This window comes from Rhamphochromis sp. 'chilingali', assembly GCF_963969265.1.
Source record: "Rhamphochromis sp. 'chilingali' genome assembly, chromosome: 1".
In the NCBI taxonomy this organism is placed as follows: domain Eukaryota; kingdom Metazoa; phylum Chordata; class Actinopteri; order Cichliformes; family Cichlidae; genus Rhamphochromis; species Rhamphochromis sp. 'chilingali'.
The window spans coordinates 9,692,816-9,708,380 of record NC_137929.1 but is presented as its reverse complement, the minus strand read 5'-3'; the positions used below and the strand labels follow the sequence as shown (position 1 = coordinate 9,708,380).

The following is a 15,565-nucleotide window of genomic DNA, read 5'->3' as shown; positions in this document are numbered from 1 at the left end:
TTTACTAAGTAATAAACGATATTGTGCAGCACGCAAGATAGACAGCGCACAGTGTGCTTTGAGGCAGCAGCCAAGAAAGCTTTAGTCCGCGTCTGTGAATACCCATGTGTGCATACCTGTGTGGATCAGCATGCTTGCATTCCAAAGGTTTCTCCATGTAATGATCTGCTAGGGAGTGTGGGGGGGCCACAGCCCCGTCCTCCAGGGTGTGAAGCGGGTATGGAGGAGATCAAAACTCCAGACATCCAGAGGCCCCCAGAACACAAGAGACCATGGAAGACCAACAGAGGGGCAGCCGCGCCACTGTCCCAGTAAGAGCTGAGGAGAGTCCCAGATGAGGGCTCGCCCAGCAGCCGCGGAGCAGAAGTCAGGGGGAGTTGCAGTGACGCGCCCGTGAGCTCCGCCGGCCCCCAGCTGCGCCTGAGTGACCGAGCCCTAGGCCGAGAGGCCGGGGGCACCCCACCTCCAAAGGGGCCCGAGCGAGCCCCAGGCCCCAGGCCCCGACAAGCGGCCGCCAAGGAGTGAGCCGGTGTGTACCCGGACGCCCACCCCCAGACACAAAGAACCACCAACACACCGACACCTGAGGGAGTCCGCCACCGGCAGGGGAGGTGGTGGTGGGTGGAGATAGGCCTCCAAACCTTGGAGGGCCTGAGGTGTCCCCAGAGAGGTGGCGTCTGATACCCAACCTGACATATAGACACAGACATACAGGCACACACAGACACAAACATCCATTCCCACCCTCATGCTCTCATATGCACTCACTCCACACTCAACCAACGTGGAGACAGACATAAAGAGACGCTGTACACACAATCACACTCCCCAAGCGTACTCTACAAACCGGGTCTAGGTACCCTTGCCCCTGGAGGGGGGAATTGCACCCAGACCCAGGTGGTGTTACCCTTTTCCCTGCGGTGGGGAGAGGCAGACCACCCCGACTCCGCAGCAGCAGGGAGGCCCCACACCCCAGACCGCAGTCGGACGGCCAACTCCTCCTACTAGCCCTCCCGCTCCAGCAGGCCGCAGAGAATGGGGGTGGGAGAAGACTCCAAACCTCCCTCCACCCGCTCATTGTAGTGTTGATGCATATGTGTTCTAAGGTGCAATTAAAACCCAGGAGGGCATGGAGCTACCTGCCAAGGAGCAGCAGGTAAGCGCATAGTCCCTCCTGCTAACCCTCAATGACTAAGTGTATTTAAAATTGAGAGGTGGGCAACGACGTCAGGGGTGAGGTATACACCCTGATGGTGATTTGGACTCCGTGATTGTGCCCACCCCCAAGATCCTATATGTATGTGTAATGAGAGTGTGAATAATGTGAATGTCTAAGTTGTGGGATAAAATTGAGGCAGAGGCAGCCAGAAGGGGACGGGGGGGGGGGGGGGGGGGGGTAGCCTCCTCTGCACCCTGGTGACATACCCCCACTCCAAGGCCCTGCATGTGTGGGTGGTTGTGGAGGAGCGGGAAGAGGGAGGCAGCTGGAGATGGGGAGGGAAGGAAGGGAGGGGCAGGTAACCCCTCCCTGGGGCCAGCTCCCCCGCTGACCCCAGTAGGCACTCCCACCCTCCGCGACCCGCCAGGGAAGGGGGGCCCAGGCCCATCAGACCGGGGCCCAGTGCAGTAGCGCCCCCCGGCTCCACAGAGCCCTGGACAGTCCACCCAACCCCACCACAGAGAAAACTGCACCCACCCCACCAACCACACATCTTCCAGACTACATAAGACGGTAAACGCCCAGGCTGAGATCTTCCTCCACCTCTCCTGTATCTCCCCCTCCTGCAGAGAGTTCCTGAGAGAAGAAAGCTCCTGCAAAATGTGACCATCCCCCCCACCAGTTGAAGAGCCCCCCAGGCGGCTCGATGCACCGGCGGCACCCTGCTCCAGGGCCGGGCCCCCATGCACCCACCCGCCCACAACCCCGGCAACACACCAACCAGGACCCGAGCCCCCGAGGCCCGGCCCGGGCCCCAGCCCAGAGACGGAGCGCCCCCAGAACCTCACGCCCATCCCGGACCCACCCAGGGGCAGCCAGGTTGCCAGGTCAGTAACCCGCGTCCGTCAGCACAAACCCTCCCCTAGCCCCGCTGCACGCAGCCGCGAGGAAACAGTCACCTGAGAGCCAACAGAGCCCTCAACCGGACGTGACCGCTACCCCGGGTTGAGCCCCCCAAGGAAGATGCCTCCGGGGAACCCCCCGACGCCCTAAGCCTGTCCCTACCCCCTCTCCAATCACAACAGTGAAGGCGGGACCAAACTATGACCCCCCACCCCCACTAGGTGATGGAGCTGATAAAAGGGGCCCAGAGCAATTGATCTAATGTGGTGGCAGAGGCTGTGTCAAGACTAATGTAATCTAATAGATAATTTCTATATTGGTTAGAATTAAGATTATTTTTATTTTTCCAGTTCATGAGGACTGTTTTCTTGGCTATGCATAGGGCAGTGAAGATCATATGGGCTATATTCTTTTCTGAAGTGACATTATCTAAGCTGCCCAACAAACACACTAAGGGGGAGGTTGGAATGTTACATTTCAGACATTTTGATAAGTCTTCACATATCTCGCGCCAAAACTTTTGCACTGGTGGACAGAACCAAAGAGCGTGGATGTAATTGTCTGGTGTATTGCCTTGACAGTGTGAGCAGTTGTTGGAAGATGTAAAGCCCATCTTGAACATCCGATGACCTGTATAGTGCACTCTATGAAGTATTTTGTATTGTATTAATTGCAGACTGGGATTTTTAATTAATTTAAAAGTTTTTAAGCAAATCTGAGACCAGAAGTTTTGGTCTAGGTTGACTGATAAATCTGCTTCCCACTTTGCAGTAGGAAGGGATATTGATTCATCTAATTTAGAAAGTGTTCTGTATATTTTAGATAATAATTTGGGGGATTTAAGAGTAAGAAAATGTGCCGCACTTAGTGGTGTTTGTAATTCAACTTGACTGAGGTTAAATTTCTTTTTTACTATGGATTTAATTTGTTGATATTCTAAAAATCTTGTCTTGTTGATCCCATATTGTTCAACTAGTCTGTCAAATGGAATAAATTCTGTTCCCTCTAATATATGTTCTAAGTATTTAATTCCTTTACAACTCCATTCTGGGAAATTAATCATATTATTGTTTTGTAATATGTCAGGGTTATTCCAGATAGGTGTACGTTTGCATGGGATTAATGAAGACTCCGTTATTTTTAGAAACTCCCACCATGCTGTTAGAGAAAAGCTGATGTTGATACTTTTAAAGCATTCATGTCTTTTGATGTTTGAGCTAATAAATGGTAGGTCTGAAATCTCTAGATCCTTGCATAGTGCCTGTTCAACATCTAGCCAGGGCTCAACTAAGAAGGTATGTTTTAACCATTCTGAGATGAACTGAAGCCTGTTGGCTAAGAAGTATTGGTGAAAATTAGGCAGATCTAATCCTCCTCTATCCTTGGTTCTTTGTAGCGTTTTTAAGCTAATACGCGGGGGTTTATCTTTCCAAAGGAATTTGGAAATATATGAATCCAGAGATCTGAACCAATCTTGTGATGGTTTGTTAGGGATCATCAAAAATAAGTAATTTATTTTTGGCAAGATCATCATTTTTATAGTGGCGACCCTTCCCATGAGTGATATGGGTAAAGATTTCCATCTAGTCAGATCGCCTTCTACTTTCTTTAGAAGTGGGATGTGGTTTAGTTTAGTTAAGTCTGAAAGCTTAGGAGAGATATTAATACCTAAATATTTAATATTTCCGGATTGCAGTGGGGCAGAGGAAGAATTATGGAAGGAGCAGTTAATGGGGAGAACTGTAGATTTTGGCCAGTTAATTGAATAATCTGAAACTCTTGAAAACCAGTTTATTAAAGTAATTACCTCAGAGAGGTTGGTTTGTGTGTTTTGCAGAAAAAGCAACACATCATCCGCATAGAGACTGATTTTATGTTCTATGTTCTTACATTTTATGCCCTTAATTGTTGTAGCCTGTCTAAATGCTGCTGCTAGAGGTTCGATAAAAATTGCAAAAAGTGAGGGGGAGAGTGGGCATCCCTGTCTGGTGCCCCTCAGGAGACAGAAGCTGGAGGATGTCTGGTCATTTGTTCTGATACGAGCTGTTGGGGAATTGTATAATATTCTTATCCAGTTTATGAAAGAGTTTCCAAAACCAAATTTGTGTAAAGTTGCGAATAAAAATTTCCAATTAACTCTGTCAAATGCTTTTTCTGCATCTAGAGATAATATTATGGCTTCGATGTTTTTATCGTATGAGTAGTCTATTAAATTAAGTAATCTACGAGTGTTTGTTGAGGAGTGCCGACCTTTTATGAAACCAGTTTGGTCAGGATGAATTAAGAGGGGGGTCATTTTCTCTAATCTCTTTGAGAGAGCTTTGCAGATTATTTTAAGGTCTACATTTAAAAGAGAAATTGGACGATAGCTTGAGGGAAATAAAGGGTCTTTGCCTGGTTTTAGCAGGAGACTAATGTTGGCAGAATTCATATTTGGTGGTAGTCTGCCCTTTTCCTCGATTTCCTGCAACATGCTGTGGAATACTGGTGCCAAAATTGTCCAGAATTCTTTGTAGAATTCTGCAGGGAAGCCGTCTGGACCTGGAGCCTTATTATTGGGCATACTTATCAGGGCTTCCTGGAGTTCACTTGGCGTCAGTGGCGAATCCAATTCCATTGCTTGACTGTCTAGTAATTTTGGAAGAGTTACGTTGTCAAGAAACAGATCAATTTCATTTTTAGATGGGTTTATTTGTGGTGAGTATAAAGTTTCATAGAAATCCCTAAAAATGTTGTTTATTCTTCCAGGATCATATATTGTGTTCCCCGATAAATCTTTAGCAGCACATATAGTTGTTTTTTCTTTATTTATTTTTAGCTGGTTAGCTAGAAATCGACCTGATTTGTTACTGTGTTCAAAATTCTGCAAGCGAAGTCTTTGTATAAGGAATTGTGTTTTTTTATTAATAGTTTCATTTAATTCTAGTTTTGTTTTGCATATTTTGTTCAATGTTTCCTGATCTTGGTGGGACGCGTAGGCTTCTTCTAGTGATTTGATGTTTTTTTCTAATTCCTGAATATTTTTGTTTTCTTCTTTCTTTTGTGTGATGAGAAAGAAATTATTTTACCTCTCATCACAGCTTTCCCTGCTTCCCATAGAACAGAAGCAGATATTCCGGGAGTGTCATTAAAGTCTAAATATGAAGTCCATTCCTTTTTAAAGTATTTAATAAAGTCTTCATCTTTAAGTAGTGATATATTAAATCTCCAGTTTTTACTTGGCGTAGTATTATTCTTGTGCATTAGTGTTAAAGATACAGGAGCATGATCGCTGACAGCTATAGGATGAATCTCAGTGTCTGAAATGTCACACAGCAGTGAGCTGCTGACCAAAAAATAATCCAGACGAGAGTAAGAGTGATGAACATGCGAGAAAAAAGTATATTCCTTACTGGTGGGGTGAAGAGAGCGCCATGCATCGCAAAGACCAAAGTCGTTCATATACTGTTTGATTATATTTGTGGACTGCCAGTTACGCTGAGTTCCTGTTGTGTTGAGCCTATCCATTTCTTCATTTAGTCCAAGGTTGAGGTCACCGCCAAGAATGAGTGTGCAATCAAGGTGTTCAGAGAGTGCACTAAAAAAACCGTGGAAGAATGAGGGTTCATCAACATTTGGACCATATATACTAACAATACATAGTTTTTTGTTCAATATTGATAGTTTAATAATTAGAAATCTACCCTCTGGATCTATAACTGTATCGAGTACTGTAAAATTAACATTTTTATGTATTAAAATTGCTACTCCCCGTTGTCTAGAATTATAACCGGCTGCAAACACGTTAGGAAACTCAGGTGTTTTAAGTTCATTTAAACCTGTGACAGGTTTGTGAGTTTCTTGTAATAAAACAACATCTGCCTGTAGTTTTTTAAGCTGGTTAAATATTTTTAACCTCTTTCCTCTGGTGCCAGCTCCATTTACATTCCATGTGACAAACCTCAGCATGCCCTTAATTGTGCGTGTATGTTTAATGATGTATGCTGGGTGTTTCGTTTAGACAGGTGGAGAGAATATGGAAACATCCCTTGTTTGTAAATAGAAAGAGAAAAAGAAGTGTGGTGAGAGACTCCATAAGTCTGACTATGTGTGTGAATATTCACTAATATGAACAAGCGTGGCTTGCTTATGTGTCCTGCAAGTCTGTGCGTGCTGTGAGGCTGTTGTGAATGTGCTGCCGTTGAGCTGATGTGTTTGCGTGATCGTGTTGTGAAAATATGGAGAAATAGAGGGTGTTGTTTGTAGGTGAGTGGGGAAGTAGGTGACCACAGCAGTGAAAGACAAGAGAAAGAAAGAAACCACATGAACTGTGAGCGACAACAAAAAAAAAGAAACGAAACGGAAACATTCCAATTAAAGCAATGACGGAGGGTGACGGTGTTATATCTGCTATGACATCCTACTGATATTACTAGGTTAAACACATTTTAAAGGAGAAAGTGTGAATGAATAAGAAAAGAGTGTAGCGGGTTCTTATCTGGAGTGCAGTCAATATAACCACGGTGTGGTGCCGGGGTCGCGGTACAGCTGTCCGTCCACGTAGAGCCGGTCCACAGCGATGACAGCACGGGAGCCTTTCTGGATAAAGCTACGTCGAACTGGGAACAGGACCTTGCGTCGTTCCAGGATCTCTTTGGGGAACTGGTCGTTCACGCTGAAGTCCGTTCCTTTCAGCTCTCTGCCGCGACTCTTCACCTGTTCCTTCTGTTTGAATTGACTGAATTTGGCCACAATAGGCCGTGGTCTCCCGGTCCGCGACCGCGCGCCCCCCAAGCGATGTACTCTATCGAAGTCGATGTTCTTTACGGTGTCCTCCGGCAGCTTCAGGTGGATTTTAATGAAGCTTTTCACCGTTGCCTCTGCGTCCTCTCCGGCAGTTTCTGGAATACCAGAAAACACAAGATTATCTCTCATGCTACGGGCTTGTAGATCGATAACGGACTCTTTTATTTTTTTATTTTCAATGTTTAGCTGGGTCACGTTATCGGTGAGAGATTTAACCGACTCCCGTAGCGTGGCATTTTCAGCGGCAAGCGTTTCCACCTGCCGCTGGCTGAATTCCAGGGATTCTCTCAGAGATTTAAATTCCCGGTGTAAGATCTCCACCAGGACAGCCTCGCATCGAAACTGGACAATCGCTTGTCGATTGACTCCAGGATTTCTGCGATGTCTTTGCCGGCAGGCGATGTTGTACCGGGGGAGTCTGCCTGGCGACTTCTCTTCGATGACGGCGTCTCGATTTTGGCCGGGGAAGATGCACTCTGGGCCTTATGCATTACTAAATCTTGAAAACAGCGGTCGATGTAATCTTGGAGAGCGTCTAAACTCTCCCCGTTGTCCTCCAGGGTGTTAGAGATGATAAAACAGATGTTGTTAGTTATATGACAATTGATTAGTATATTTGGTAATACTGAAGCTTGGAAAACCTTTGTTAAACTCTATGCTACCATTTGCTTTTTCTCCGCCAAAATCTCCGGCGTCTGACGTCACCTACAACATCACTTCCGTCACTTGTTCATGCTTCTCATCAGGGCCAGCTCGTCTATCTTATTCCTGAGTGAGCGTACATTGGAAAGGAAGATCCCAGGAAGAGCAGCTCGCAGTCCGCGTCTCCTCAGACGCACGAGTGCGCCGGCTCGCTTTCCTCTCTTTCGGCGTCTCACTTTCCTGATCAGAGTCTGCAGTAAATCTGCCGCAGATGCGACAAATATTGGAAGTAAATGATGGGTTTAGATCGATGGTGAATAAAATGATTGCTAACACCTTTACCAATTACATACTGTTGCAGCAGAGTGACATGGATGCTAAGGCTAATATGTGTGTATGAAATGAAGCCTGCACTGAAAATGGTGACAAGTGGTGTAGAGCTGAAGATATATATACGCCGTATAGCCTTAAAAAATGACAATACAGGGTGGTGATGATGGGTTTAGATTTTGTTATTGTCATTTGTATTAAGAAATATTTAACCATATATGCTTAGAGGTGTATAATCATTTGTAGGTTGAAAGAATGTCTCATCCTAGAAGGTCTGTAACAGCTCTGTGTAGCATGAAGGGGGAGTGCGTTCACTCCCTCTACAGAGTGTTCCGGCATAGATTACACACCTCCTAGGAAAGGCCGTATCTTCTCTTGCTGATATATGGTATAGCAAACACACGTATATCTGTTTAAGTATAAGAGCCTTTTGTTCAGATGGACCGCTAGACTCCTGGCACCAGCTTTGGGGAGTCTTCACAGGGTCACATCTGGACCTCACACACACACACACACACACACACACGCACGCACGCACGCACGCACGCACGCGCGCACACACACACACACAGTATTCTTTGTTCACATGTATACCTATGTAAGATGTCATATGTTAATGACCCTATGCATATTCATGTAACCACAATAAAAGGAGTGCTATGGGGAGCCTGGCTGAGAGTCTGACGGTGGTCAAGTGGTGGAACGACACTTGGCTCCAGGCAGGTCTCCCTCATGCATGGGTAAACCAGAGAACTTTGGTGCCTTGTGTCTTGCTTTTTGCTGCGTAGCAGATTGTCCTTAACGTTCCAGCGAGTAGGTTTATGCTACAAACCTATCATTAATTGGTCCTTCGAGAGCCGGATCCCTAGAGTCGACGTTCAACGAGGGGAAAAGAGACACACCGAAAGACTGACGTCAGCCAGGACTTATAGAGGTCCTGCAACAAAGTCCCGAGGCGTGAGAATTCGTCATCGGGCCGGTGGATTAGCCGTCTGTTTTTCTCCTCGATGGATGGCGATTGCCGGGATTCGGGACTGATGCTACTCGCAATAAGCAACACCAAGTAGGTATGTGAAAAATCTTAGCCACTGTGTGAGGCTGAGTTGTAAAGTCTTTATCACTGTGTGCGATAAAGCGTGTAGTCACTGTGTGCGACTATTCTTTGCCGCTGTGTGCAGCAAAGCACGCGTCCACTGTGTGAGGTTGCGTTGAAAGTCTTTATCACTGTGTGCGATAAAGCGCGTGATCACTGCTATGTAAGTCTTTGCCACTGTGTGCGGCAGAGCGCGCAGCCCTGTGTGAGACTGCGTTGAGACAGTAGGCCTATTTTGTGTTGTTGTCGTTGTTGTCGTCGTCGTTGTTGTTGTTGTTGTGTGAGTGCGTGCAGAGCAGAGCACGTGGTCTGTGACGTCAGCGGCTGTTGTTGTTATTATGGGTTCCCAAGCAACCAAGAGTGTGCCAGAGGGCGATGAGAAGTTTATGGTGAAATTTGCTCCCGGTAGAACAAAGTATTTAGGACATTGGCGCAAGAAATATGATTTTGAAGGTAAATTGGTTGTAGGACAATGTCAAATGTTAGTAGACCAGTTGACAGTGAAAGCAGCTTGTGCGACAGGGAAATTGAAACAGGAGCGAGAGTTATAACTGGCGTCCGCTAAATTGTGGTTAGAGCAGGCGCAGAAAAGACAGGAGGCAGTGAATGCGAAGAGAGCAGCTTTGCAGGCATTAGCTGTGAAACCTGAAGATGAGACGGTGCGGTCTACTTCAGTGGTGCTGACTTTAAAGGACCAACAGCGTAGAGCAGCATTAGAGAGAGAGAGAGAGGCCAGAGAGGAGGAAGAAAAGCAGGAGCAGGAGAAGAGAGAGAGAGAGGAGGAGGATAGAGTACGGCGGGAGTTTGGGGATGCCGCAGCACAATATTTAAGCCCTTATAACACTAGATCCAAATCTAAAAGCCATGAGGCGAGTGCATCTGCTATGCCTGCCTCCCCTTTCCATGATACCTTTCCCATGGTGGAGGTCGCAAATCCCCATTTTGGTGTTGAGGATGACCGAAGCCGTGTTATTTGTGTTTACAGGCCATGGACTGAATCTGAATGTGCAGAGGCATGTAAAGATTTAGGAAACCCGTTGACTAATGTTGATGAATTTATCACCCGACACAAGCAACTCTGTTCCTCGTACCGTTTAAACGGTCAGGAAACAGAAGCCACCTTTAAGAAGTGTCTCACATATAACTGGGCTCGGGTGCGAGGCACCTACACAGGGAGGGATGGTAATACTGTCCTACCCTATGGCCATGCAAATTTAAGAGGCCAAGTTGATGGGGTTTATGAGCGTCTTAGAAATACTTTTAAAGCTTCTGTAGATTACAACAAAATTGCCCAATGCATTCAGAAGGCAGGAGAAGATGTTCATGAGTTCAGGGCAAGATTAGAGGAAGTTTTCAAAGAACATAGCGGCCTTGAAGAGAGTGCAGAGAAGGCCAGCCCATATCAGCAGCAGTTAAAACATGCTTTGATGAATGGCTTTCATTCACCCATTGCTGATTTCATCAGAAAACAAAATGTTAGTCATAACACTGACGGGTCCGTTGAATGCATGAACTGGGCCCGCCATGCACAGGAAGTCATTAAAAATAAAAAAAAGAAGTCACAAAACTCTGAGGCCGCTGCTTTCTTAGCGGATGAAATCTTTTTCCAGGGACAGTTCAGACGGGGAAGAAATAGAGGCGGAGGTGAGAGAAGTAGAGGAAATTGGGGCCCTAAAGAGAAACGGGACAAGAGATTTGATAAATGTTATGAATGTAGGGAAACGGGCCATCACGCAAGGGAGTGTCCTGATCGCATGCCTGAAGAGTATAAACGCCCTGATCCAAGAAACCCTTATTATAATAAATGACTAGCACCTGTTGACACTGCTAACACACATACATGTACAAATGATCCCTTACTTTGCCAGAATTTACAACAGCCTGTGTTTCAAACTCTAGATTTGACTGAAGTATTGTTAAATTTGTCAGGGAAAGAAGTAACACCAGTTCGCACCTTAACTGTGCAAGGCAAAACTGTTCAATTTCTGTGTGATTCAGGTGCAGATAAAACTGTTTTAAAAGATCATGTGTCAGGAGTTGATCCTTCAAATGGCATAATTTATGTGAAGTCTGCAAATGGTCAGTTAAATCAGCATAGAATCTCTAAACCAGTGTGGATTAGAGATCCTACCACAGGAGAGGCAGTTCAGAGTTCAGTTGTAATATGCCCAACTTGTCCGGTGAACCTTTTGGGAAGAGATATGATGATGAAACTTGGAATTTCAATAATTCCAACATCCGTTGGGATGATAGCTGCAGGAAAAGGTGAAACTGCTGAGACAATGGTTCATCAGGACAGTGGGGATTTGCATTATTACTGGACACTTGACCTGTCGGCCTCCAGACCTGATCAAATAAACTGTAAACTGTTAGCTGCAGCTGAGGAAATGTTGACAACTAGCCATGACATACAGCCACCAGAAGACTTGCATGTCACACTGAGATTTAAGACCATGCCTGGGCCTGATGAGGCCTACACACATAAAGTGCTGAAATTAGGGCCACAGAGAATCACCATAAAAGCAATATATACTGATGGTGAAAACATGGCTGGATGTAGTGTGATCCTTTCTGAAGCTGCACAACAACTTTTTACAGGGCAAACACCACACATTTCACTGACAAAGAGTGGCACAGCTGAGTGGACAGACTTAGCATCTTTGGTGAGACAGGGGGAGAGTGTTGGAATGTGGCAGCAAGCTGGAGGGGGTTGGGAGACAGACATGCAGCACAGCATCTTTCGTAAAAAGCTGGGATGGGTGACACATACTACACCACAAACACATTTACAGGGGAGTGAGAATGACACAGCAGAATGATATGTTGTAGATGTCAAAGATCACCCGGAGCTTAAGCAGGTCCCAGAGAAGCTCTGGTCTACTGGGAAGACTGATGTGGGGTTAATAACAACAGCGAGTCCAGTAGTAATAAAGCCCAAAACGTCTTTTAGGCCAAGAGTGAAACAATATCCCTTGAAGCCTGATGCAGTGGAAGGCATTAAACCAGTAATAGAGGATATGATTAAAGCAGGGATACTGGTTGAAGCTCCACAAGCAGTATGTAACACACCCATCTTCCCAGTTAGAAAGGCTGATTCACAGTCGTGGCGCATGATTCAAGATTTAAGAGCTGTAAATCAGGCAGTGGAGAGTATCGCTCCATGCGTCCCCGACCCCCACACCTTATTAAATCAGCTTAAACCAGACATGACACATTTCACTGTGGTAGATTTAAGTAATGCTTTCTTTTCCATACCAGTACATGAGAATTCACAAGGCTGGTTTGGTTTCACGTACCAAGGCAAAAAATACACATACACCAGATTGCCGCAAGGTTTTTGTGATAGTCCTACAATTTTCACACAGAATATTACAAATTGTCTGTCTGGTTTTGTGATTCCATCACATTCACAGATGTTGGTATATGTCGATGACATTTTAATAGCATCCAATTCAGAGAAGAACTGCAAAGACATATCATTGGCATTGCTGACTCACTTAGCTGAGACAGGTAACAAGGCCTCACTTTCAAAGCTACAGTGGGTAAAGACAGAAGTGAAATTTTTAGGACATCTGCTTAGTGCAGCAGGGAAAAGCATACACCCAGAGAGGAAAACAGCTATCTTGGCAGCACCTAGGCCAGTGACAAAGAAACACCTGATGCAATTCCTAGGGTTGCTAAATTTCTGTCGATCGTGGATGCCCCATTACTCTGAAATTGCACAGCCATTATTAGATATGATGTACAGTAAACCTTTAGCTATGTCATAAAGTTTAAGTTGGACCCCTGAGGGGGAGCAAGCTCTGTGCATGCTGAAACAGATGCTGACAGGAGCATCGGTTCTAGGGCTTCCAGATTATAACAAGCCTTTTGTTCAAACTGTTGACTGTAAAGGACATTTTATGACATCCATGTTAGCACAAAAATGTGGAGGTGAAATGAAGCCAGTAGCTTATTATTCTAAGAGGCTGGATCCAGTGGCTTGTGCCTTACGTCACTGTGTGCGATCTGTGTGTGCAGCCGCTGAAGCCGTTAAGTGTTCTGGTGAAATTGTTTTGTTTCACCCTTTGACCCTGCTGGTTCCACATGAAGTTGATGTTTTATTGCTGCAGACTAAAATGACATTCTTGTCACCTGCAAGACACTTGTCTTTAATGTCACTGTTGCTCTCCCAGCCACACATAACTATTAAGCGGTGTACAACTTTGAATCCCTCTACATTGTTGCCCACAGAGGAGGAGGGTACACCACATGTGTGTAGTGAGCATGTGGAAACACAGTGTAAACCTAGAAGTGATTTAACGGACATACCACTCACTGAGGGCAAGATTTGGTTTGTTGATGGTTCCAGTTTTAAAACAGCAGAGGGAAAGACTAAAACGGGCTTTGCTGTTGTGGATGACGTGCAGGTCATCCGTGCTGGGCAGTTATCACATTCCATGTCGGCCCAAGCAGCTGAGATAGTGGCTCTGACGGAAGCCTGTAAAGCAGCTGAAGGGCAGGCAGTGACTATATATACAGACAGTCAGTATGCATATGCTACACTTCATTTCTTTGCCGCTCAGTGGTCAAGACGAGGCATGACAACATCAACAGGGAAGCCTGTGGAGCATGCGACATTGTTGCAGGGCCTGTTGAAAGCAGTCTTACTGCCTAGTAAAGTTGCAGTTTGCAAATGTGCAGCACACACACGTGGCACTGACCCCATTGTACTAGGCAACGCCTTTGCAGACAAAATTGCAAAGGAAGCGGCCCTTGGAACACATGGGGTTCATATTCTGGCGTCACAGGAGCAAACTATGCCCATCACACATGATGTGTTAGCAGACATGCAGTCACACTCACCTCCAGCTGAGAAGCAGCTGTGGCTCACTAAAGGAGCAAGCCTGCGAGGTGATGTCTACTATCTTTGTGATAAACCTATATTGCCTAAAAACTTATATAGGACTGCTGCAATTTTGAGTCATGGACTCTGCCACATTTCGACAACTGGAATGGTAGCAGCAGTCGAACGGCAGTTTTTCACAATGGGATTCAATGCTTATTCAAAACATTTTTGTAAAGCATGTTTAACATGTTGTAAACATAATGCTCAGGGGAACCTCAGACCAAAAAGAGGAAGGTTTCCCAGACCCAGCTACCCATTTGAAGTAATCCATATGGATTTCATTGAGTTGTCTAACTGTAACACCTACAGGTACTGCCTGGTAATGGTGTGCCCGTTCTCAAAGTGGGTAGAAGTTGTCCCCACTAAGAAAGCAGATGCTATTTCAGTGGCTAAAGTGATATGCAAAACTGTGATCCCAGAGCATGGGATTCCCCAGACTATTTACAGTGACAATGGTCCTCATTTTGTGAATGAAGTAATTGAGAAAATGTCACAACATCTGGGGATAACGCTGAAAAACCACTGCTCATATCACCCACAAAGTGCAGGGCTGGTTGAAAGGACTAATGGCACAGTAAAGCTGAGACTCAGGAAAACAATGGAGGAAACAGGCAGAACATGGGTAGACTGCATTGAGCTAGTGAAAATGTATATGAGAATCACGCCAACTGATAATGGCCTAACGCCTTTTGAAATAATATATGGCAGGCCATTTAGAGTTCCAGTGTTCTGTAATGATAATGATAAAGCAGAAGAAGAAAACACACTAGCAGACTGGATGATTAAAATGCTGAAAAGCAAAGAAGTCATGAGTGCAAATAATCTGCCAGATGATTCTGTTTCTGTACAGGAAGAACGTCTGAAGCCAGGGGACTGGGTGCTGATAAAGGTCATAAAGAGGAAGTGCTGGTCGAAGCCACGGTGGGACGGACCGTACCAGGCTCTGCTGACAACACCAACTGCTGTGAAGATTGCAGAACGACCCACCTGGATACACCAAAGCCATTGCAAAAAGGTGACACACATCCAGGCCAGCTCGGAGTAAGTGGCAGGAAGACCGGGTACAAAGGGGGGGAAAGCCTCTAGGGCCCTTCGTCTCAATCCGGTGAAGAAACCAACTGAGCCACAGGTACTCATCAGAATGGCTGGTAAAGTGTTGTTACACCTGCTGGGTGTAATGGCTTTGATGTCATCATGGTCAGCTGTGGAGACCCTGTATGTCCAAGGAAACCACACCCAATACCCTCATGGCTATTCTATAAACTTTTGGTGGCAGTTTATGAATACAACTGCTCACTTGAACAATAGGACGGACTGCTATGTGTGTGCTCATATGCCGTTATCCACATATACATCTGGACTGCATACCAGCATACAGCATACCAAAGGACAGGAGTTGGTGTCTGTTGGGCTTAGCAACTCATCCTGGCGACAGAGTCCTCTGGTCCCAGGCCAACTATAGTACACCTCTGAACATCACCTGGAGTAAGTCGCCACTTCTAGGCGTGAATTGTTCTGGACAAACTGACTTATTGGCCTGGCCTCAAGTGTCAGACCCACTGCCAGACATAATATTGCTGAACAAGCTGAACGCAGCTCAACTGCCGTTGTGTGTGATGAACAATGGATCACTGTCAGTGGGGGAGTTACCGCTTCGTTTATGTGGACACATATACACCTACTGCCCTCCAGAGAATGAGAGCAGGTGTATGAAATGTGTGACCAGTGCGAAGTGCGCTGGGAACTTGACATTAAGGGGAACCGA

The 15,565-nt window shown here is 45.8% G+C and overlaps 2 protein-coding genes across 2 annotated transcripts in view; both read right to left on the bottom strand.

The window, feature by feature from the left end:
• LOC308403400 (NACHT, LRR and PYD domains-containing protein 12-like) overlaps positions 1 to 15,565 on the bottom strand; it is a 309,314-nt gene that overhangs the window by 63,133 nt on the left and 230,616 nt on the right. The gene's annotated exons all lie outside the window — the stretch shown is intronic.
• On the bottom strand, positions 5,348 to 7,563 carry LOC308403775 (uncharacterized protein). The gene is made up of 2 exons (XM_080893508.1): positions 7,257 to 7,563; positions 5,348 to 6,942 (listed from the first exon to the last, which is right to left on the bottom strand). Exons 1-2 carry the CDS (start codon positions 7,336 to 7,338, stop codon positions 6,551 to 6,553), a joined length of 474 nt encoding a protein of 157 aa, XP_080749634.1. The 5' UTR covers positions 7,339 to 7,563; the 3' UTR covers positions 5,348 to 6,550.